Raw genomic sequence first — 25,138 nt, forward strand, 5'->3', positions numbered from 1 at the left:
CATAGGTGCTGCAGTAGAGAGATGCTCTCACCAAGATGCTAAGCCTTCATTTTCCAAAGGAGCAGAGGGGTACGCTCTTTTGGGAAAAGACTGACACCTGGCTAGCTCACTCCAGTCATTTTATTCAAACATGTACAAGGTTAATTGGAGCTGGGAAAGGTTCCAACTATCAAAATCATCTTGCTCTTTCTGCCCATGAGAGCAGACAACCCACACAAATCTCAGTCTCTTTTGATTAGGATGAGCCATAATCAAAAGTAAGAACTCCTGGTCTGCCAGGAGTGTCTTCAGACAAGGTCGGCGCAGCTGCAAGCTCTCACATAGCGCTAAGAGCAGACTCTCCAGAGAAACAATTCTTGAAGGTTTAAACAGTCTCAAAGCAATTTCTCAGCCTCTACTGATTAATCCAAACACAGCAAAGGCTTTGCTGATGAAACATTTCTCTCAAAGCCCAACAAAAAAGGCTTTACTATATATTTCACTCAAATCCAGACATAAAGGCTTTACTTTACATATCACTGCAAGTGTCTAGCTCCCTTCTTGTTTTTTGTATTTTTCCCCCCTCATCAGCTTAGGGCTTGAGTCCTGTGTGCTGCAGCTCTCTGGAGAGTCTACGAGGTCTGTTTGGTAATTTTGCCCTGAGTGACCCATGTTGTGGTGCTTGCCAAATGCTGTTTGTTATACTGTTCTTCTTCGATATTGATTCATGGATACATATCCTATTCTTTCCGTTTCTTGCTTCTAATTTGCTAGGCCATGGAAAACTGAAAACAAAACAAGCCACACAACTGATCCTGTTAAAAATTGTTTATTAGAAAGGAGTTTCTAAAAGTCATTGCGTGAGAAATAGTAGCAATATATACAAAATTAAAGTCCAAGGAATGTGATTCAATGTTCAGCTTGGCAAGGGGCTAAGTTAATTAGATGTCTAATCCTGAACCAAGTGTTATTGCAGCGTAACTAAATATGAAAGAACAGGGATTTTTTTTTCTTCTTCTAAAAATGGAGGAATTACAAAAAAAGACACTGAAGGCAGACATCCTGAGCTCTAATCCGTCTAATCATGGTCCTGGGTTCCATAAAGCCAAGGTATATTGTAAGGGAAAGTGAGAGGTTGGAAGTTGCCGAGAGGAATCTTTTCCAATGACATGACATACACGGTGATTGTGACGGTGATTGTGACTCCACCAAAAATAAAAAGAAGACCCTTGCATACAGTCAACAAGGTGCCTGACACTTGAGTCCGGCATGCTTTTCAGGGTAAAATCTGAAAGAGGCATGACAACTGCTTATCTCGTAACTAATGACACTGGCTCTAAAATCTTAAGCCCATGATGCTGAAGAGCTTGATTACCCACCACTTTCGAATGATACCATATGAATTTCAGAGTCAACAAGAATATTTTCTTAGTTCTGAAATCTTATTGCAATTATGTCTTTTGATTTTAACAAATGAAATTAAACAGGCTGATGGTTCCTTCTGTTATAATTTTTATTATATGTTTATTTCTGGTGCCATCTCAGCTAACAGTAGCTCTGAGACCAAGAGCTGGTGTGGCGTGGCATCTATGTTGGTGATAAACACACAAAAACTCTCTGGAGATGGACCAGGTCAGTGGGGACAAGAAAAAACATTATGTCCAAGGATTCAGAGTTTTTGATTCACAATCTAAAAACTGCAAATACCATGTTTCTGATGGAATGATCTTCATCAGGATAAGGTCACAGTTCAAGGACAAAGTTAGAGTTCTTCACATCTCCTCTTCAGCTTGATCCAGATGCCATTATTTGGTCTAAGAATCAAATCTCCAGACAGGCCAAGTTCTTCTCTCTTCTGGTTAGATTCTACCCAGAACCGCCTCAGGATACAGGCAAGAACCGTCTTTTCCTCCATCACAGCAAACTTTTGACCTTTAAGTAAATGTAAAGACCATCACTTGAAATATAGACACAACTCAAATTTGAGACACAAGAAGCTGTGACACAGTCATCACTTCCCAATCACGTGGGCCAGAGGACCAAATCCCTGAGATGACTGCTAAAACTGAAAAGTTCCAATCATTCTGCTTGTACCCACATGAGTCTGCTTAGCTGTGGCAGCCAGGCAATCTCTACTTCAGCAGTACCACGGACTCTCCCATCTACAGATTCCATATCTATGAATTCAACTGACCATCAGTTAGAATAGTTTTTAAAATTACACCTTTACTGAACAAGTATACACTTTTGTCTCATTGTTCATCCCCTAAGCAATAAGAACAATTTTTTTCATAGCATATACATTGTTCCTAGTATTATAGGAACCTGCCGATGATTTAAGTATACTGGAAGATATAAAAAATTCACGTGTAAATCTATGCCAGTTTATAAACAGGATTTCACATCTGTAGATGGCTGGCTATCTCTGAGAGATCCTGGACCAACTCCAGGATTAGAATGGGTATCAGAGAACACCTAGGAATGACTGACAGCCAGATGAATTTGGGCTCATTTAAATTGAGAATTTCTAATCAGTGTGTATGTATACATGTAGTGGGAAAGGGGGTGTGCATGTAAATACAAGGTCCTGGTCCCCTGGACCTGGAATCGCTAGTGTCTATGAGTCTCGAAATGTGGGTGAGTGGTGCCAGGAACTGAACTCAAATCCCCATTAAGAGCAATATGGGCTCTTAACTGCTGCCAACCCTTCTAGATGGTTTTGTATTGCCTCCTTCATTTACTCGCTGTAGAGAAACCAATATGGCTCAGATCCATATATTTATATCTACTCTCCATTTCATTAATGTTTGCGTTCATATAAGTGATAAAGAGCTGCAAATGCTAAACCCAAATTGTTTGTAATGCATGTGGCGTGCATTCATAAGTATGTGACTGGCACACACAAGCACACCCAGAGAAAATACCAAATGAAGATGCCACGAAGAGAAGGCTGCCACATATAAATGAACAGAGAAACCTTGGAAGACCCATGGACACCTTACCCTGCTGAGTGGTGAAAGGTTTAGTTCCTATCATTTCAAGCCTTCTCTGCTGTATTCTGCATCAGAGATCCACCCTTCCTGCCTTCCCACCACCAGGATCACAAGTGCACACAACAGCCAGCTGCTTTACACACACTTAGGGACAGACTTGGGTTCTCACGTTTGCATAATACCAACTGAGCTGCCTTCCCAGCCCCTAACAACGGCATTTTGAAACTATAAAGTGGAAGGAAACAGAACCCATCATGCTTCAGAGATTCTTGTGAGAATCTATCACGTGGGCCTGAAAGGTCAAACCCACTTGCATGAATACGAACCGATACAGTTTCTAGGTCCAGCAGAAAAGGGCACGTAGGCATAGGGATGGCGTCCTTGGGAATTCTCAGGAAAGAACCTCTCTGGCTTGAACTCCTCAGGATCTGGGAAGTATTTGGGGTCCCGGTGCAATGCATAAGGAATGATGACTGCTTCTGTGCCTTTTGCAATTTTGTAACCAGCTGTCAAGAGAGAATGATGTGTCAGGACACTCTACCAGATAGACATGAGACACATAACCCCCCCATCCTGCTCCCTCCTGCTCCCTCCTGCTCTGATACCCACCAACTTCACAGTCTTCACTAAGACTCCGGGCGAATAGAGGGACAGAGGGAAAAATTCGGAGAGTCTCCTTAATGACACAATCCAGATATTTAAGCTTCTTCAGGTCTTCCAAGGTGACGGGGCGCAGGGACCTTCCTGGTTAAAATAAATGGATAAAATGAAAATAAAGCCCTACCTAGACTCAGGGAGGTGGGACATCACAGAGCACCATGGGACCACAACACAGAAAGTCAAATGTCCACCAACAAAGCAGAATTTCTAACATTGTGGATAATAAGATAAAATGAAGCATTTGTCTGTGTAACAGAAAGCAGATAAGACAAGACCATCTTCCATTTTAATATGTTAATAGGGTCACATTACAAAGACCATGGCCCTATGTGATTCCATTTATAGAAACAGGAAGTAAAAATCATCGTGGCTACCTGGGGGTGGGGCTAAGGGGAAGAAAGATGAGTGACGGTTCAGAGTATAGCCTTCCTTTGGGGTGCTGAAAATATTTTAGAGATGATCGTGCTTGCTGTATAGCAGAAACAAATCCTCCTGCTGTATCCCCCATTGCCATTCTCACCTTGTCAGATGCAGTCACAAGAAAGCTCTCTCCCTTCATAACTCTCTCCACCTGTGCCCTGGGCTCCCCCACAGCATCCTCTTGGCATTGCTCAAAGGCACAGCCCGTGACTCTAAGCTGTAGGTACATGTGTCTGTTTTACCTATTAAACTCTAGGACCGTCGTGAACAGAGTCATGGATCTGTGTACCCTTAGCTTCTACTCCGGGATAGTTAGTTACATGTCAGGACACTTGTCAAATGCCTGCTAGGAAATTTACTAGGCCTTGTCAAGGATATGGGTGCAGGCAGGAGTCCTACACCATGGTCTTCTGTTGATGACAAAGTTATCCATCTTTGTGGGTCAAGGATGGCCACTGCTTCCATGGACTTTGGGGGTCAAGGATGGTCACTGCTTCCATGGACTTTGTGGGTCAAGAATGGCCACTGCTTCCATGGACTTTGTGGGTCAAGGATGGCCACTGCTTCCATGGACTTTGTGGGTCAAGAATGGCCACTGCTTCCATGGACTTAGGTCCCCCAACAGAGCTAACGAAGGGGTCCAACATACCAAACACATCATCCAGTTCCATGTCCACTTTTCTCTGGACTTCTGGATAAGATCCCAATAGGTATAAGGACCAGTTTATTGCAGCTGCTGTTGTATCATGACCCTGTAAAAATACAAGGGTGTGTTGGTGTTGGAACGTTTAAAAGCACAGTTCTGTTGGGGTGTGTGTGAAGACAAAATTGAACTCCCCCTCTATCTATAGCTGCAGTATGTCTGCGGAACCTAAATCACTCAGTGCAGCTGCTCACCTCAGTGAGAGACAAACATACTCAACAGCCTCTTAGCTGGGTGGGGTTGGCTTACTTCTATAATCCCAGCACTTGGGAGAAGGCTGAGGCAGGAGGATTGCTATACTAGTAAGGTTTTATTGTCAACTTGACACACCTGGGTAGAAAGAGACTCAATTGAAGAATTGCCACCATTAGACTGGCCTGAAAACATGTCTGTGGGGCCTTTTTCTTGATTAGTGATTGATGTGGAAGGGCCCCAGCCCATTGTGTGCTGTGCCATCCCTAGGCAAGTGGGCCTGGGCTATATAAGAAAGGTAACTGAACATCAGTGGAAGCGAGCTAGTGAGCAGCATTCCTTGGTATTCTGCTTCAGTGTCCTGCTTTGAGGTCCTGTCTTGGCTGGCTTCCTCTGCTGGTACTGGACACTAAGAAATATTTGTGGGGTTCTAGGCATACTCTCTCCTAAAGAAAATGGCTAGTAGCCAATTTAGTACTTGGCGAGTCTCAGGCAAAATGCTAAGTATTTTGTAGAAATTAATCTTTGTAACTTCAGGAAATGTTCATTACTACCATTCACATTTTAGAGGTTAAAAAATAATAATAACATCCCCAAAGGAAGTGAAAGTAGGAAATGAACACGAAGTCTGATGACAAAAGAAAGACTGTAAATAGAATACTATTTCAAGGTGTGTTACTTTGTTTATGTTGCATTTGTTTAACTGTGAAACTGTGTTACTGTGCCTGTCTAAAACACCTGATGGGCTAATAAAGAGCTTAACAGCCAATAGCAAGGTAGGAGAGAGAAATAGGCAGGGCTGACAGGCAGAGAAGATAAATAGAAGGAGAAATCTGGGAGGAAGGAAAAAGAGGAAGCAGCCAAAGAAGGAGGAGGATTCCTGGGCCAGCCACCCAGCTACACAGCAAGTCACAGAGTAAGAAATAATGAAAAGTATACAGAAATAAAGAAAGATAAAAGCCCAGAGGCAAAAGATAGATGGGATAATTTGTAGCCAAGTTAAGCTGTCTAGAAACAAGCCAAGCTAAGGCCAGGCATTCATAATTAAGAATAAGCCTCCATGTGTGATTTAGTTGGGAGCTGGGTGGCAGGCCCCTGCAAAACAGCAAAAACAAACAACAACACCATACCACCCTGCTGTGAAACTCTGGAGTGGCCTGAGTTAGGAGTCAAGTCCCTGTTGAGACATCCTGATGCTCCACTCTCTCCATATTTCAGGCATTCAACTCCTTCCTCCTTTCATCTCCTGGGATATTCCCATACACCTGCAATGCTGTGGGATGTTCTGTATGTAAAATGTGTTGCTCTGATTGGCTAAAATAAATAAAGTTCTGATTGGCCAGTAGCCAGGCAGGAAGGATAGGGTAGGCGGGACAAGGAGGAGGAGAACAGTGGGAAGTGGAAGGCTGGGTGGAGAGACACTGCCAGCCACGACCATGACAAGAAAGATGTAAGGTACTGGTAATCCACGTGGCAACTTATAGACTAACAGAAATGGGTTAATTTAAGATATAAGAACTAGATACCAAGAAGCCTGCCACGGTCATACAGTTTGTAAGTAATATAAGCGTCTGACTGATTATTTTATGCATGGGTTATGGAACCGCAGGGGCTTGGTGGAACCTGGAGAGAAGATCTCCAACTACAGCAATTCCTTTACAAAGTGACTCTGGACTGCAGACAAGATCCAGGTGCTGCTGTTCAGCTCTCTGCTGAGTCAAGCAAGGAAGCACTCTCCTAATAACTCAACAGCTTCTCTTGAATACACGGGTGTAAGCCCGATTCAGGCATGTGGGAGATGTCTCCTGAGCTTCCTATGGATGAGGCAAGACATACAGCAGACTTGACAGAGGCACATCAGTGGGAAGAGGAGGGCTCATGATCTCAACAGTTTAATGGTTGAAACCTGCAGCCGTGAGAGCCAGGAGTGAACAGTCCACATCCAGTGCACAGAGGAAGCCTCAGTATAGTAACTGAACAGGGTGGGCCTCCTGCTCAATGCAATAAAGAACAACATCAAGAGGGAAATGATGGCTACTAATGGGAATTAGATGTGTAGGTTTGCATATACACATATGTGCATATGTAAACACATGGGAAAACAGAGATGTAAGATCTCAGTGCTTAATGTGAAATGCTGCTGATAATATATGTATTTGCTGCATTGTCATGTGACTTCTATGATTCTCGATGTACTTTTTTTTTTTATTGTTTTTGTTTTTTTTGGAGACAGGGTTTCTCTGTGTAGCCTCGGCTTTCCTGGAACTCACTCTGTAGACCAGGTAGGCCATGCCTTCCTCACCATCATTGACTCTAACCCTCTGGAACCGTAAGGCAAAATAAACTCTTCCATACATTGCTCTTGATCATGCCATTTTATCACAGCCACAGAAAGTAACTCAGGCAAGGTAGTTAAGATAGTTGCTTTGAGCTGGGCGGTGGTGGCACATGCCTTTAATACCAGCACTTGGGAGGCAGAGGCAGGCAGATCTTTGTGAGTTCAAGGCCAGACTGGTCTACAGAGCAAGATCCAAGAAAGGCGCAAAGCTACACAGAGAAACCCTGTCTCAAAAAAACAAAACAAAACAAAAGATAATTGTTTTGCTGAAGTCTGAACCATAGCTTCACACATAGGACGCAAGTAATCTACCACTGACCTTCCCTGTCCCTGGCCAAAAAAAAAAAAAAGAAATTTAAAACCATGGATTCAGTCCAGGTCTTTCTTTACAAAACAGGGAAATCAGAGCTGGAATGATAGGAGGTATTCTATTTAGGTCACTGGCACAAAGTAAGTAAGAGCCCAGGTCTTCAGACCCTTAGTATAGCTGTACTCACTTACATGGTAGAACCCTTCTCTGGAGAAGAATGGATGAGGCAATCCATTTGCATATTTCTACTTCTGTTGCCTATACTTTTGGAAATCATCTTCAAGAAATCGGTTCCTAGACCAGACCTTAGGGAGCTTTCACCACATTTTTTATTAGTTTTACAGTTTCATGTCTCACAGCTACCTCTTTAATTCAGTGTGAGTTAATTCTTCTTTAAAGGATGGGATAAGGGTCAGTTTTTGTGCTCCTGCATGTGGCTATCTAATTTCCAGACACCAGCTAATGTAGGCTCTTCCCACTGTGTATTCTCAGCACCTTTGTCAAATATCAGATGATTACAAATGCATAATTATTTCTTGAATCTCTCATCTATACCATTGGTCTACATGGATATTTTTATGCTATAGCCATGCTATTTTAATTACTACAGTTTTGTAGTGTACTACAACTTTGTAGTGTATTTTTAAAGTAACCAATATGACTCCTTCATTCTTTTTTGCTCAAGATTACTTTGGGTTTTCAGTGTCTTTTGTGGTTTCATATGAATTTTAGGATTGGTTTTCCTATTCTCTGAGAAACTTATTAGGATCTTGATAAGAACTGTACAGAGTATATAGATTGTACAACAGGGATGCATATCAACAGGTGATTGGATTTTAAAACTGTAGGGCATGCATAACAAGATAGTATGCATTCTTTTTTAAAAAACTAGGAGATCCTCTTATCTGTGATAACATGGACAACTCTAGGGAAGTAAAGTAAGCCAAGACAGAAAGAAAAGTAACATATGATCTCACCAACATGGAAAAACTGAAATAAATTAGCTCATAGACATTCAGAGTGGAAGGACAGTTACTAGAGGCTGTGGCCAGTGTCTGCTGTCTGGGGAGGATGGGAAGGAGAGATTCTCAAAAAGCACAGAACCTCAGATGTAAACAGTGAATTATCATGATCTATTGCACAGTGTGATGGGTTATAATTAGTTACAATGTATTGTGTAACATGTTCTCACTCCAGAATCAAGTAAGTATGTGAAGGTGATGGGCACGTTAATTAACATGATGTGCACATTCCCTAACATGTATGTGTATCAAGGCATCACACTGAACTCCAGAAGCATAAACAATGGTTATTTGCCAGCTAGAAATGAAATAAAAAAAAAACTAAACAAAATCAGAAGTATGAGCAGTACATGCAGAGGGCTGGAGACAGAGCAGTCAATGCAATGTGATGCTCAAGCACTCTGGGACCCTTTAGACTCCTGTGCATGTTTCCCTTTCCTCTACTCGGAAGCTGTTGCTACATCCTAGGACTTTCTGAAACCTTAATTTTGCAACACACATATAGAAAGCTCTGCTCTTTGTAATATTCCTATAATGTTTAAAGCATATTTGCAAGAAGGGTTTTAAGGAAATAGTAACATTCCAGGAATCCCATTAGAATCACAAACTGGTTAGATTCTCTTGGTCTAAAGCAACCCACAGCAGTAGCTAAGTGCCAGACTCTAAAAGGGCTGAAAAGGACCTGTATGGGGAGGCTAGGAGAAACATAAGGTGACACAGGGAACTGAGGACAGTGGAGAGTTTCTTGTCTTCTTAAAGGAAAAGCCTGGGGGACCTTAAATTTTCTTAATAAAAAATAATGTGTCTATCATCACCCTGTTTTTAAATTTTATAATTTCTGAAGACGTTATTAAGTTTTCTAACTATACTAAACTGCTTTAGTATTTGACTGGTTTTTAAAATCTCTGCTTGTGATTCTAACAATCATTGAAACTGGGGGTGTTTTAAATTACATTTAGTGTGTGTGTGTGTGTGTGTGTGTGTGTGTGTGTGTGTGTGTGTGTTCTATAGTATGGCACATATGTGGAGATGAAAGATCCAGCTTGTAGGAGTTAGAGCTCTCCTTCCACCATGTTGGTTGTAGGGATCCAACTCAGGTGGTCAAGCTTAATATCAATCATTTTCACTAGCCGTGATGGTCCCATTTCTATGGAGTTTGTTTTTTTAATTTTATTTTTATGTGGGTTGGTGTTTTACCTGCATGTATGTCTGTGTGAGGATACCAGATTCCCTAAATCTGAAGTTACAGACAGTTGTAGGCTGCCATGTGGATGCTGGGACTTGAACCTGGTCCTCTGCTCTGAACTGCTGAGCCATCTCTCCAGCCCCCTCCCCCACATTTTTTGTTTGTTTGTTTGTTTCTGTGGTGCTGGGGACAAAACCTAGTTCATGTGTGTGTGTGTGTGTGTGTGTGTGTGTGTGTGTGTGTGTGTGTGTGTATGTTGAGCAGGTGTCTCCACCACGGTAAAACCTGAGCTATGAAATGCTTCAACAGTGAAAATTACCTGGCAACCAAAATTACCTCAAACATGAAGGTGTCAACTTCCTCGCGGATGTCTTCATGGCTTAACCTGTTGCCATCCTCATCAGTCACACTCAAAAGCAAGTCAAGAAAGGCCTTGCGCTTACTCTTGGGGGGCTCAGAAGCCCTGCCAGCATTCCTATAGTCTTCCTCTGCCTTCATGTCATTGATCCGTTCAGCGATGACCTGCAGGATGTAAATAACGTTGAATACAAAATTCGCACTTTGGGTGAGGCTTACTGGTACATTTTCCTATGAATGAAATATTCTGGCTTCTTTAATTTATTTTCCCCCAAAACTTTTCCTGTTCTTTCTATTTCAACAGCACTTAGGCTCTTGTGAAAAAGCAACAAAGGCTGGTTAACGCTGAGAATGCCATGTGGTGAAACTATTACATACGAATTTAATGTTAGGTGAAACCCATAATTTTCTATTTTTGCAATCTTTCTAACATGGGAACAGAGTCGCTGTCTACTAAACAGTCCCCTGGAGGTGGGAGGGAACTAATGAGGAGAAGTGTAAGTAGTGGAGAGGAGACGGCCACAGAATACACTAATTCTAGATGCCTCTTGATGATTGCATCTGGTTACGGAGAAAGGAAATAGCAAGCTAATGAACCAATAGCTGATGAGCCAGTTCACCCCGCCTGCTTCCTCTTCTCTGAGCCCAGAATGCCCTGCCCTCCAGTGCTCATGTGACTGGATCCCATGCCACTTTCAGGTCTCAGGTGATAGCCACACAAGAGATCATTACCTGCTCACACCTACCCTGGTCCCTAGCACTCCCTATGTGCCTGACTTTCCTTCATTTGTCCCCACATCACCTATCACCTCACATGACATGCTTTGTATCTGCGCTTTAGTGTATTTCCCCCACAATCTCAAGTACCACCATCCAGTTGGCAGAGTCTGCCTTTGTGTCTTGATTCCCCCACCCAGATTAAGAAAACTGGCAAGCATTCTGGAGGGTTCATTAGATACATCTAAACAACAACAACAACAAAAACAGTCCATACACCTGCTGTGATCATGCATACTTTCTTTTTCCTGTTGAATAATTGGGTGACTCTCCTATGAAGACACTTAAATGAGTGTATTCTCAGAAATTTGGGAGCAAAATAATATGTTTTATTTGTGGAGTTTATAAGTGTTTATGTCTCAATATATTTTTTCCCTTTTTTTTTTGCAAAATAAATGGCACTGTCTATGAAGTCTGGACTTCATTACTTATTTTTACTGATGTTGATGTTGTTATATTTAGAGGGAAAGTGTGATTATGAAATGTGACTGCTTCTCCTCCTGATACCTGGTGATTATACTGTGGGCAACTCAAGGCAGCATTTCATTCCCTTAACTTCCACTGGCTTAATTACATGACCCATTGGTAGCTTGTCCTTATCTCAAAGAGGCAATCCTAATATATTTTAAACAAAAATTACAGCAAAGAAAAGATACATTTCAGTGGGAAAATTTCACCACATTGCAATTTGTTCTATATATTCAATTAAACCTTGCTTTTTGATAAACATGTCTTCACCCAAAGATGGATATCCTATGTTTAAAACAAAACCCCTACTACCTTTTGATTTTCAGTTTGGAAAGAAAAATAGTACTATCAAATTAATTTTCACTGAAGTATACTATGTACTGGGTTAGATGTCCTTTCATATGAGAGCTACTGCCTTCCTGAAACATTTCCCATGAGACTCATGCACAGATCTCTATCCCTTTCCTCTTCTGTCCAGAACCCTGTTTAAGTATTAATTATTATTAATTAATATTAAGTATTAATAAGTCCATAGAATGCTCTGTAATTATGGTTATGGATAACCTCCTCTCCTAGACTACTCTCCAGTACTATAGGGAACATCCTTGTCTAATTAATTTCTCTATTTCCAACACTGGGTGCAGCACATGACACCCAGCAAATATTTCATTGATGCCAGTTAAATATGTAACTTAAATATAATATTAATCATTTTGGCATTACTAATCTATTTAACTTTTATGGAACAAATTCTCTACTCCATGGCCCTACATTTGGGTATATTAAAAAAACATAAAAATCCTGGACTTAAGAATCTACTTTTGGTAATAGCTGCATAACACTGTGAACTCATTTAACTCCACTTGATTCTATGCTTTGTATATTTTAATGTATGCACACAGTGACACACACACGAACACACACACAACTGTTGTAGAATATTATTTTAAGGTATGTTACTTTTGTTTGTGTTGCATTTGTTTAACTCTGTGAAGCTGTGTTACTGTGCCTGTCTAAAACACCTGATGGTCTAATAAAGATTTGAACAGCCAATAGTGAGGCAGGAGAGAGAAATAGGTGGGGCTGGCAGGCGGAAAGAATACATAGAAGGAAAAATCCGGGAAGTGAAAAGAGATCAAGGAGCCAGAGAAGGAGGAGGACTCCAGGGGCCAGCCACCCAGCTACACAGTGAGACAGGAAGTAAGAGTAAGATTTACAGAACTAAGAGAATGGGAAAAGCCCAGAGGCAGAAGATAAGCGGGTTAAGGAAAGCTAGCAAGAAACCAAACAAGCTAAGGACGGGCATTTACAATTCAGTATAAGCCTCCGTGTGTGATGTATTTGGGAGCTGGGTGGCACACCTCCCCCCCACCCCCAAGAAAGAGCAAAATACCAACAACAACACACAACTTACATTGTTGGTGAAAGTATGTAGGGTCTTAAGTCCCCTTCTGTGTTCCCGTCCTTCTTTAAACATAAGGTACCAAAGGTCAAACCAAAACCAGGGCATCTTGATTCTACGATATATCATCTCGCTCATCCTATAAACAAGATAACAGTACCTTTTATATCAGAAAGGTTATCTCCCAACCTTTGGAGCCTGGCCTTGATAACAGCAATAAATGAAATGATGCTGACTAGTGTTCAAGGCTAATAGAGATCCATGTCTAATGCCACATGGTGGAACAAGAGACTACTAGACAGAGCATGGAGCTCAAGCAATAATGGCTGCATTAGAGAAGTGAAAACCCACTATGAAACCCGGCCAGTGCTTTTGTTTCTACAGTGCAAGTTCACAACTTCCCAGGAATGTTCGAGCATTTATGCCAAAAGTTTAGATAAGTCTGCCTCTAAGTTCTATGCTCTTCCTCCACCACTTTTCCGAAGACATTAAAAACTCTGAGGCCAGTGAGATGGCTCAGCAGGTAAAGAAACCTGCTACCAGGCCTGACCTTCTGAGTTCCAACCCTGGGACACACATGGAAGAGGGAAAGAAACAACTTCTACAAGCTGTTCTGTTTCCGAATGTGCACCGGGGTACACGCACACCCACACTCATGCATACACACACAAAATAAGCAAATATAATTTAGAAACATAAGCGGTCTTTTACAAGAAATGGCATATTAAGTAGCAGTCTGTCATGGAGCTGTTCCCAGCACCTGCCTCTCATTTCACATGACAGGCAGACAGACCTCTCCTCAATCTCCCTCAGGACAGTCTAAATGACCGCTCTTTGAAGGGGCCTTTCCTGGACACTATATTCTAGAACATATCCATGTTTTGCAATCTGGTAACAACTTGATCCTTTCTTTGTCAACAACTGTTAAAATTCCTAAATTTCTCTTTCTTGGTTCAATGGCCATCTCCCATACCACTCTGTGGTCTCTCAATTAGAAGCTACCTAGTAACTGACTATATGATGGCTGGCTGGTCATAGACGGTCAGTAAATACTTGTTAGGATGAAATTGAGTGATAAATTAAGATTTTATAAATCAAATCAAATCCTAGCCCCCTCTTATTAGTTGAATAACTCCACATACTTTTCAAGTTAATAAAAAACTGCCTCAATTGCAAAATCAGCACCAACTCAATGCAGAAGTTATGGAAGAAAATAAATGGTATTTTAAAATTCCAAATAAAAAAAGCACACAGAACAGTGGTAATAATCACTGCTAGTACTGTGGTATAGATCTAGAGCAGCGGTTCTCAACCTTCCTGCTGCTGCAACCCTTTAATATAGTTCCTCATCTTTTGGTGACCCCCAACCATAAAATTATTTTGTTGCAACTTCATATCTATGACTTTGCTATTGTTATGAACTGTAATGTAAATATCTGATATGCAGGGTATCTGACATGTGACCCATGTGAAAGGGTTGTTTGACCCCCCCAGGGGGTCACAACCTACAGGTTGAGAACTGATATAGAGTTCTATTAGGCTATTGGGATTGTTCATATCTTTCTTTTGTCACTTGGCATCAGGGTACAATTAGCGATTTTAAATTTCTGTAGCACTCAGATATACCATAATTTAAGTTTATAACAATTACCTGTTGCTAAAGCTGATGCCTACCTTATGAAGTGACTCTTCAGTTTAAAATTTCATTTCAAACACAATCCAAATACCACATAAACGGATGTGATCAGCAATGGTTTTAAAGCCCAAATCATAGCAATTTTAAAGAAAGTTAAGAGACCACACACACACACACACACACACACACACACACACACACACACTTACCGATACACTGTACGGACATACTCAGAATCACCATTACTTTGCGCTCCAATGTTCTTCCCCATAGCTGTTTCTGCAAATTCAGATGGGAGCAACAGTTTACTGCACAGCCAGCTGTGTGGCCAGGGACACTGAGAGACAGGTGAAGCCTGTTCTATTATCTTCTCTTTGCTCTTCTTTTCCCTTCAGCACCTCCTACTTACAGTTCCTGTCATCCTTTCCCCTGGACCTTCCAGGCAAGGTGACAAGGGGACTGCTTGGGTCATCCCCCTGGAAATGGCTGCGGCTTCTTGGGGAGAGTCTTATAATAACACCACCCTGAAGGATCCTGGGTCCTTTTCAACCAATGCCCTCATTTGTCCTACCCACAGATTCTTTGTTTGTTTTTCAAGACAGGGTTTCTCTGTGTAGCTTTGCACCTTTCCTGGATCTCACTCTGTAGACCAGGCTGGCCTCGAACTCATGGAGATCTGCTTGGCTCTGCCTCCCAAGTGCTGGGATTAAAGGCGTGGGCCACCACCACCCGGCATACCCATGGAATCTTATAGTCTATTTAGGCCATTTAATTTTCACGGCATAAACTTATCAGACTTACCACAGATTATATCCAAAGCACAAAGAGTGATGTGAAAAAAGCAGTTAAATGCTCCTTGGTTGACATGGTTTTCAAGCTTATCGACCAATATATTTGCTTGTTCGTTCATGACATCTAAGAAATCCTCCAGAATTGTAAAATGGAATGTGGGCGTTAACATTTTCCTCCTGGAGCGCCATTTGTTCCCAGTACTGCAAGCAGGACAGACACATAATAATAAATTAGAGAGCAGTAAAGCAACAGCACAGAAGCCATGAGCCCCGCCAAGTCAATGTAATTCTGAAACAGCCTCAACCACAACATCGCAATGATCTCGAAAGGCATGTGATGGTCTCAGTTATTCCCGTGGTGTTGATATCTGGAACTTGTTCTATGATAATAGTTAAAATTACTCTCATAAAATAGAAAGTGTTTAGAATATTTTGTCCATTTCTAGGATGAATTTCTGAAAATCAGCCCCTCCCTACGCGCCTCAGTCTTCAGACACCTATATACTCTGTGACTCAAACTTAATGTCTACTTTGAATCCTGAAACATAGTTTACTAAATGCGTGTTCTGGCTGAGCCCTCTCCTGGGGAAAAGGCTTATTTCCAGGTGCCAGATCAAGGCTGATTTATGTCCTTACCTGAGGCTTCCTGTCTGCCCACTAGCTTTTCAAGGCTTCCCCTCAACACACATTTTTATCTACTGCAGACCTCTTAATTCTTAGAGTGGTTTTCACACTTATGAACTCATAACTGGTTATAGGCATGCCTGGCTAGAAACTGTCTATTGACACAGCTGAGGCTACCAGACATCTGGACGGTTGTCTATCAAAAACATCCATCAGTGCCTTACCTTGTGAGAAGTCCTAATCCCAGCCAGGGTTGTAAGAACTTGTACATATATGATTTATCAATTTGCTTCGAACTGGTCAAAATTACCTTAAGAAGAGATAAAAACAAATAAAATAAAATGAGGGGTTTAGACATCAAAACAACCACAGTTGTAAGAACATTAGATTAGGTCTAATATTTTGATCAGATCAATATTTTATCAACATTTATTATTCTCTGTGGTTCATTTAGTTCTCATTCCTAGAAGAAATCTGCACAGGGCTTCAAGCATACAAATAAATTGTCATCCAAGCTTGGGGACTACACGGAGCTGAGGAAAATGAAAAGGTGAATGTCTTGATTGTCTTTGGCTTCTCTGTTCACTGTGGGGAGTTGTCTCCTGAATTTAAACTTATTCACAGCACTTAAGCATTTAAAGGAACTGGAGCTAAGGCATCATTAAAATCAATTTATAAGCTTTAAAACATTAGTCAGAAATATTGCCTCTGGTACCCTGACCATGGGACCCTTGATTTAGAAACTTGGGGTGGGGAGAGGGGGAGAGGGGGGGACATTTCACTCTTTGGAACCAAATCAGACTAGCTACACAGTTTCATCAAGAGAAAAAAATGAAATTTACAAAAAACAAAAACAAAACCCCACCTTCTATTGAACCACATATATTTCATGGGCCCAATCCTCCATCCTTTTCAGCCCTCCCTTGCCCTGCTAGTCCATCCAGAGCTAAAGACTTGTCTTCACCTGATAACAGTGGTTTTGCCACAGCCGTGGATGTGAAGGGTGCTTCCTGATAACCCCCTGATTAACCTGTCAGTCTCCCAAGAGATTCTCACTGGGTGGCTCAAGCCATCCCACTTTCATTGCAAGCCACCTTGGTTCACACCTTAGACTCCTTCTTGTCAGCACTATCTGAAGTCCCCTTCTAGACGAACCCAACATGTCCGTTCAATCAATGCAGGAGTGCCCGGCCCCTCACAGAAGGAAACCAAATTGCTGACACTGATTTGTGTCCTTTCTTCAACAAACTCCTGCTTTCCATTCCTTCTTTACAAAAATAACTTCAGTTATCACAGCTGCAGGTTCAGCAAATCACCCTAGTCTATACCAACCGTCAGTTATTGGTACCACCACCCCAAGAGGAGTTAGCTCCCATGGTTTTCAACCTAATGATCTTTGGCCAATAAATATAACTCACATACATTTATTCATTCTTTTTGTTCATGTTGGCATTGATACTTTTTCAGGTTTTTATATTACTACAAAACCCCATGAATCTGTTAGAACTATTTCTAGATACTTATTACCAGCTTTCTCTGTAATGGGGTCCCTAAACAAATGAAAACAGTTAATATCCTACTGGTGCTCCTAAAACTTTTATCTCATTTTGCCAACTTTGGAAATTTATGTCTGCTGTGGCATTCCACACAACTGCCAAGGATAAGCCATAATTAAATGGACCCAATTATTATTCAAAACTCAAATACAAAAATGAAAGCTGGGACTAAAGGATTTCTGTATTTCTCAATTTCCCTCCCTGACACCTGTGGGAAAAGATCATTAAGAAGCAAGAAGTTTTATTTAAAAAACAAAGTAAGCCAGGGGGTGGTGGTACATGCCTTTAATCCCAGCACTTCAGAGGCAGAGGTAGATGGATTTCCTTGAGTTTGGGGCCCACCTGGTCTGCAGAGTGAGTTCCAGGACAACCAGGACTGTTACACAGAGAAACTTTGCAAAGAGAGAGAGAGAACAAAACAACAAAACCCACATGGTTTTATATAAACTCCCTCGAGAACTCATCAAATAGCTACATCCTAGTCCACCCATTAATTGGAGCTATGGCTCCATGCCTTTGCTTTCTCCTACCAGACCATCTCTAGTCCTCAGTATGACTGGGAAAAGCCATGGGCTGGCACCAGAAGACAACCTGACTGCAGAAGAGGGCCCCTCTCCTGAGTTTAAAAGGCATTCCACTTTTTCCAAGAATCACTAAAACTAGAGTAATGCTAACTCATGCCTCTCCACCAGCTTACTTCACTACTACCAACACCCACATCAATGGCCACTTTGATTGATGTGCCCCTTAATTAATACAGCTGTAGGACTGTAGGGATAATTTTTCTAAGAATGCTGCCTGTAGCTTGCGGTTACAAATCAAACTTCCACCCCATCTGTAACAAGTTAATACTGTGACTAGAGATCATTTATGACTGTGTTTTCATTCTGCTTATATGCTGTGTATTCAGTGTTCTATATGTTTAGAATGAATGGATCTTTAAGAAAAACAAAGGAATCAATCTTACTCTACTTTGGATTCCCAATGTAATTAAGTCCTATAAGTTCAACTGACTGCATTCTTGAATTACCATATTCCTTGTTTTCTGTAACCCACTCATGCCTCTGACTCAGAATAATTTATGTGTGTCTAAGAATAGTAACTAGACCTAAAACCATTCCTTGAAAACATCAAGATATTGAGAGCAACAGATACCCCACACACACCTAAACACAAACACACACACACACACACACACACACACACACACACACACACACACACACAAAATGTTGAAAGAAGCGTGTGGACAGGCATTGATAATATCTAGTTGTGACTTTATGTGTTATTCTGAGTCAAAAGGGTTAGAAAGACAATTTTTCACTTTAGGACAATCCTATAAAAATGATTGAAACAAAAGTTCCTCATTCCTTCTCGGTACCATATTTACTATACTGTTTAATAAATGGAGAGCCTAGCCTCTATGGTGGTTTGAATGAGAATAGCATATCTATGTGCTCATATATTTGTTGGTGGAACTGTTTGAGAAGGATTAGAGGGTGCAGCCTTGTTGAATGAGGTGTGCCACTGAAGTTCAGCTTTAAGGTTTCAAAAGCCTTTTCTATACCTTTTCCAGTTAGTTCTCTAATTCTTGTGGAGTGAGATGTGAGCTCTCAGCTACTGCTCTAGCACCATGCCTGCTTGCCTGCTGCTTCCCTGCCATGATAGTCATGGACTCTAACCCTCTGGAACCATAAGCCCCAAATTAAAATCTTTCTCTTATACTTGATCTTGGCCATGGTATTTCATCACAATCAGGAGAACTAAATAACTAAGACAGCCTCTGTTCCAGACATCAGGTTAGAACACTCCAGGCTTGCTACTGGGCAAACAATTTCAAGTTTCTTTTCCTTATGCTCCACATCCCCAGTACAGTAATATATTTATTACTGATATAATATGAGACCCTGAAAATACCCCTATTTTATTAGTTATGAATTTTGAACTCTTAAAACTGCCTGGTATACCAGGCTTGGTGCAAGGCCACTGCACTAGCTGTTCAGGAGGCTGAGGAAGGAGAGCTACAGACAAGTTCAAGGGTAGTCTGGAGCTATAGGATGAGTTCAAAGCCACCTTGGGCCACTCAGTGTCTCAAAATTAGAAAATAGAAAAAGGAGTAGACCTTAACGGAAGAACATGACATGCAGTGGCCATAGATTTAATCTCCAACACAAAACAAGACACTAAAAAACCAAAACAACAACAACTGAAATCTCTCAGAAGACTTCTTTCAAAAGGAGAACATGTATATTGAGACCTAGTGAGAAATACATATAGCTCTGCGGATTTATTCTCCCAGGAGTGCAACTGAATTGCCATAAGAAATCACTGAATCACCTCCTGGGTGAAATGCTCTATGGATGGAGTGTAATGAAATTTGAAGATGTATTTGTTCCTTATGTTCTGATGAACTTCTTACATCATAGCCTATAGAATGCACTATCCACTATAATAGTAATTACCCACCTCCACATTCTCTGCCTTATAAAGGGCCACCATGGGCACTGGTCCAATCCAAAGTTTAATGATTGGCAGGGGTCGAAATTCTTCTGTGTACTCAATTAATTGCTGGAAAAAGTCTGGAAGAAAAAATATTTTGTCCTAAACTCAATGGAGACAAGAATTTATTCATTGAATTGTACAAAGGTTCATTAACTCCTTTCAACAAATATATGAGGTATGTGATATATCACCATTAAAGGAAACTGGGAGATGATGTGAGCACTCATGAGTTTTGCAACATTCCTGTATCTGTAAGGTTATTTAAAAATATTATCTGTCCTTTAAATAAATACAACAATGATATAAGTTATTGTAAGATAATTATTAGGATTTGGTGTGGTAAAATGTACATTCTTAATAAATCAGTACCCAATGCTATGGAGCTGGAAAATGGTAGAACCTGGCTTTGTCCCAAGACCCCAGAACCTGACATCTGAACCATTGTACACACTTGGAAAAGAAACTCCAAACATTTCTTAGATTAAAAAACCATTGTTGAAACTGAAGGGAAGGACCTGGGAAGATGGTTCAGCCAGTGAAGTTATCTACTACCACCAAGCCTGACAACCCAAGTTTGATCCCTGGGATCCACTTGGTGGGGGGAAGAAGCTGACTGCAGGTAGATGACCTTTGACCTCCACGCATGCACTGTGGCATACACACCTACGCAAACACTCACAATAAATCAGTAAATAAATTATTTAAATTAAGAGATTGCTTTAAACTTTCAAAAATTAGAGCTGGAAAGATGGCTCAGTGGGTAAAAGCACTTTCTGGTCTTCCTGAGGACCCAAGTTCAATTCCCACCACTCATAGCAGAGTACCTTAAATCCAGCTGCAAGGGAGCTAACATCCTTTTCTGGCCTCCACAGGCACTCACACATATATGTCATACACTCACACAGATACACACATACGTATATGTGTATATATGTATTAAAATATTTTTAAATTGTGGGCTCTATCAACTTGTTGGTTTCTGTTCCACATTTACCTCTTCCTGCCTTGGTCTTATGTGGTGGGAAGATGAGGGCATTTGAATCTGTGGTTGGAGGGAGTCAGGTCCCAGAGTTGGGCCCGACAGGGAAAGTTGGTTATTTAACAGGAAAGACGGGCAAATGTAAGAGTTTAGATGCCAGCATCTGGAGCCTACATGCAATACCCAGAGTAAGGTCACCCAGGCCTGGATCTGGACACCAGCCACAGAATAAAAGTCACAGCCTCTTATGTAAGGGACAGAGTAACTCAGGACAGAGATCCCATCCTAGAGTGTTCTGATAGGCCCACTATTGCTGAGCTCAGTACTATCAAAAGGTCTCGATAAATGCTTGATTGACACTTAAAGGACTTACTATAAACGTCTTAGATAGTGACCCAGAAATTAGGTTCAAATTACATTTTAATCCTCAACTAACTGCAATAGTTAACTCTATAAATGAAACAAGTAAGCACAGCAACAAAACTCTTAGCTTGGAGAGTTCTCAACAACTTCCCAAATAAGTCAGTTTCATAAGTGAAGATTGAGCAACAGTTTTCTCATCCCCTAGTCCAGCACTTGTTGACTGAATAAGCCGTCCCTCTATGAGTGGCCATTCTCCTCACTCAGAGTCACTCCAAGAAGAAGGACTTTAAGGAATCCCATCAGCTCGAAGTTCTTTTTCAACTCGCCTTAGTCATTAGAGATTTTCATGCATTTCCCCAAAATATGAGTCTTACCAAGGGTAAAGTTGGAGAGATTCTAAGGCTATGACCCTTCCAAGTAGAATTTTGATCCCAAACATTTATAATTCCAAGTGAGGAAATTCAGAAAAGACCAAAATATCTAAACTCTAAAACCCTGAAGGACTAACATTCTCAAAATGAAATTACAGAAAAATAAGATTTTAAAATTATATAAAAGATATTTCCTTAAAATTTCAGAAAGTGTTTTACTTGAAAACTGTATAAAAACACTAGAATGCCTCAGAGTCCACTTTATGCAACAAAAAAGTAGTCATATGTATGTTTTTTACAATCAAAACACCCAGATGTATTAATGACAACCATAAGCAGATTAACTGTGTTCGTAAAGAAATGGGTCAAATTGAAAACATAAAAACACATATCACCGTCACTGTAATGGCTTGCACCTCAGTGCACATTTGCTGGCATTTGAAATGTCATGACAGACAAACAGAAGTGTGATGACGACATGGATGAAATCCCACCATGGGGAAATGCAGATACCCCAAGAGCTGAGACCTCAAGGAGATTTTTCTTTGGTGGATGCAGATCTCCTCCTTCTTTGAGGAGGCTTCAGTGTTCTCATACACACACATACAGTGCTTCCTCAAAAAGCCGACCTTGTGGTAATGCACTTGTGTTGAGACCAACATAAATAAAACAAAACAAACTCTGAATCTTTGGGCAGTTTATACCTTCAGAAGTAACAGCCTCGAGAGATGCAAAATGAAATGTATGCATAAAAAACTGGGGAAGAGGTGTCGGGGAAAGCCAGGGGCTTGCCTGAGTACTACTAAGTCTGAAGGCTGGCCAGCCTGGACTTCTGATGACCAGGGTAACTGAAGAAAAGCTCAGAGGGACACCAGTTTGCTTTCTGTATTGTTTCTTCTGTACTCAGGGTGGGTTGGGTGCTGGGATTCGGCCCATGTGAAAGATGAGTGTTTCTTAGCTGGGCCACTCAGATTCACACACTAACTAACCTCCTTGGAAAAACCCTTTACAGACACACTCAAAATAATGCCTCGCTGGGTCTCATTCTACTAAACGTGATGGGACTCCCCTGTACATGACAGAAACACCGAATGGTTTCCTGAGAGTCTGGCTTTCTAAAAATAGCTCTTTTATTCCCCACTGGGCATTTTGGGTTTTGGATTTTGTCTTCCATGATTTTCACAGTGGAATTGTTAGGGTATACTTTCAAGTCTCAGAGTGGAAGGTGAATTTAGCTTCCTTTTGAGTATGGGCAACTAAACAGCATAAATGTTACCAATGTGGTTTTAACATATCTACATGTGCTGGTGGGTACATTCTCATATAAGCCATGTTGATTGTTAGGTGACAACTTTCCTTGGATTTCTGCTAGAAAATATTTTGGTACACACTTTCCTATGATGTCCCCAGTTTATTCATGGCAAGTTGTCCTGGGGGTTTGGTTTTTGTCTGGGGTCACAGAAATGAAAATAAAGGACCTTAAAAATATTTAAAGTTGATGACCAGCCTGTAAAGCAACTATAAATAATCAGTCTGAAGAAAGGATAGGTTCTGATGCAGGATCTTTTAAAATGTACCATGCTGGATTATTTCCTCAGTTCTGGGCATCCTAACTTACACAGGCATGGAAATGTAATGTTAAGATTGAATGCACTATCCCAACAGGGCACCACAAATACCACACTACGTGTATTTTTTTTTACGTCAATAGAACAAAAAAGTGCGTAAAATATTTTTAAAAGTTTATTTCGAGTTTTTTAAAAGTTCATTCTTTAGTAAATTAGGTTTTTGAAACTGGCCATAAAATTTGCCTCAAGACTCAGGCAGAGAGTTTGCTGAAGAAGCCTTGCAAAACTTCCTCAGAAGGATCAAAATACAAAGACCAAGAGGATTTTAACCATTGGTCAAGTCAAACAATGTCTGGGCCAGGTGGTGCAAGCCTCAAAACAACCGCTGCTCTCCTGTTTTCTTAACTAACAGACAAAGAGGAGCGGCATTAAGTTTGAGGATAGGTGCAGCTTTCCAAGGGAGTTTTCCTCCTTAACACTTTGTAAACCAAGGCAGGAGGAAGGAGACCTCTGAAACACCGGGAAAAGAGGAAAGGCTGAGGGAGCTACAGGTGCTTGGAAATACTGCAATCTGTTACAGACACACGTGTGTTTCCTATGCTCCTTATAGGTTGGGAGAGACACAGCAATTTGGCAGGCACGAGCGTGGAATCTGGAATTGGGAGAGCTGGGCATCTATTCTTTGGGGGTGAAAGAGTTCTTCTTTCTCTTAGCAGCCAGGGAGAAAGTGGGTCTCAGGGACGTGAGGACCCCAAGTGTGGCAAGGGTGGGGAGGACTCCGTTAGACAGGCTTTTTCCAGACTGACAAGTAGCCTAGTAGTCTTCGGGTCAGAGTACAGACACCTTGCACAAACCCTTACCTGTGCTATTGGGCTTCATCAACAGCGCGTGTCCCACCAAGGGGTAGGCGCGGACCACCGATGGGATAGGCCGCATCTGCTGCCATTTCCGCGCGTAGCTCGCCACCATCTGCAGGATGTTGAGCAGGAGAGTGGCGCCGGCCACGGAGATCGCGCTCGCCGCGCCCCAGAGCAACAGCTTCTGCCCGATGAGCCCCAGCCAAAGCCACATCATCTCTCGGATACTCTTCTCTTCTTGCTGGCAGCGGGCGGGTGGCGATCAGCAGCTGCGAGGTGCGGCGGAGTGACGGAGGTCTTGCTCCAAGTTCACGCGACAGGGTCAGGGGACCAGTTCAGGATCTCTGGGATGCAGGAGCTCTGAGCTCAGCGAGAGTACCCAGGACACGTCCGGTCCGCTCGGGTCTTCCTGCTCTGGAGCCCAGGAGCTCTGCCGCCACCGCTGCAGCCGCCGCCAGACCCTGGGGACAAAGTTTCTGAAGCTAAAATGAAGCGCTTTTGGATTGTTACGATGCGCCGCTGGAGCCTACGTAATCTACTCTGGCCTCTTGGGTGCTAGCGAAAGCAAAAGAAAGACCCGGAACAGCTTCTGAGTCTGAAGTTCAGAACGCACTTGAAACTCCCGGTGTGGAAAGAGGACAGGGGAGGTCGAATTTAGGACAGTTTCTCAGTTTGTCGATGGAGAAGAAACTAGAAATTCACATCACCAGCTCTGGACGCCCTGAGACCGGCTAAGGTGGGCTGTTTAGGATTTTGCAACAGCGCTCCCCCGCCAGGTGTACAGGGATTACGGATCTCAAATGAATACAGAGTTCTGCCTGTATGCATGCCTGCAGGCCGGAAGGGGGTACCAGATCTTATTACAGATGGGTGTGAGCCATCCTGTGGTTGCTGAGAATTGAACTCAGGACCTCTGGAAGAGCAGTCAGTGCTCCTAACCTCTGAGGGAGGAGGTATTATATGACCAGTGTGTGTGTGTGTGTGTGTGTGTGTGTGTGTGTGTGTGTGTGTGTGTGTGTGTGTGTGTTGTCAAGAACATGATGGGAAAACCCACAGAGACAGCTGTGTGTGTGTGTGTGTGTGT

At 41.8% G+C, this 25,138-nt stretch overlaps 1 protein-coding gene across 1 annotated transcript; it reads right to left on the bottom strand.

Annotated features, from left to right (window-relative positions):
* Window positions 1–798: 798 nt before the first annotated feature.
* On the bottom strand, window positions 799–24,622 carry LOC118568885 (cytochrome P450 4V2). The gene is made up of 11 exons (XM_036166413.1): window positions 24,058–24,622; window positions 19,881–19,993; window positions 16,083–16,168; window positions 15,245–15,435; window positions 14,653–14,722; window positions 12,820–12,946; window positions 10,140–10,325; window positions 4,702–4,804; window positions 3,582–3,716; window positions 3,299–3,478; window positions 799–1,911 (listed from the first exon to the last, which is right to left on the bottom strand). The coding sequence occupies exons 1-11, from the start codon at window positions 24,269–24,271 to the stop codon at window positions 1,742–1,744; spliced, it is 1,575 nt and encodes a 524-aa protein (XP_036022306.1). The 5' UTR covers window positions 24,272–24,622; the 3' UTR covers window positions 799–1,741.
* Window positions 24,623–25,138: the final 516 nt, after the last annotated feature.

The sequence above is a fragment of the Onychomys torridus genome, chromosome 17, assembly GCF_903995425.1.
Source record: "Onychomys torridus chromosome 17, mOncTor1.1, whole genome shotgun sequence".
Classification (NCBI taxonomy): Eukaryota; Metazoa; Chordata; class Mammalia; order Rodentia; family Cricetidae; genus Onychomys; species Onychomys torridus.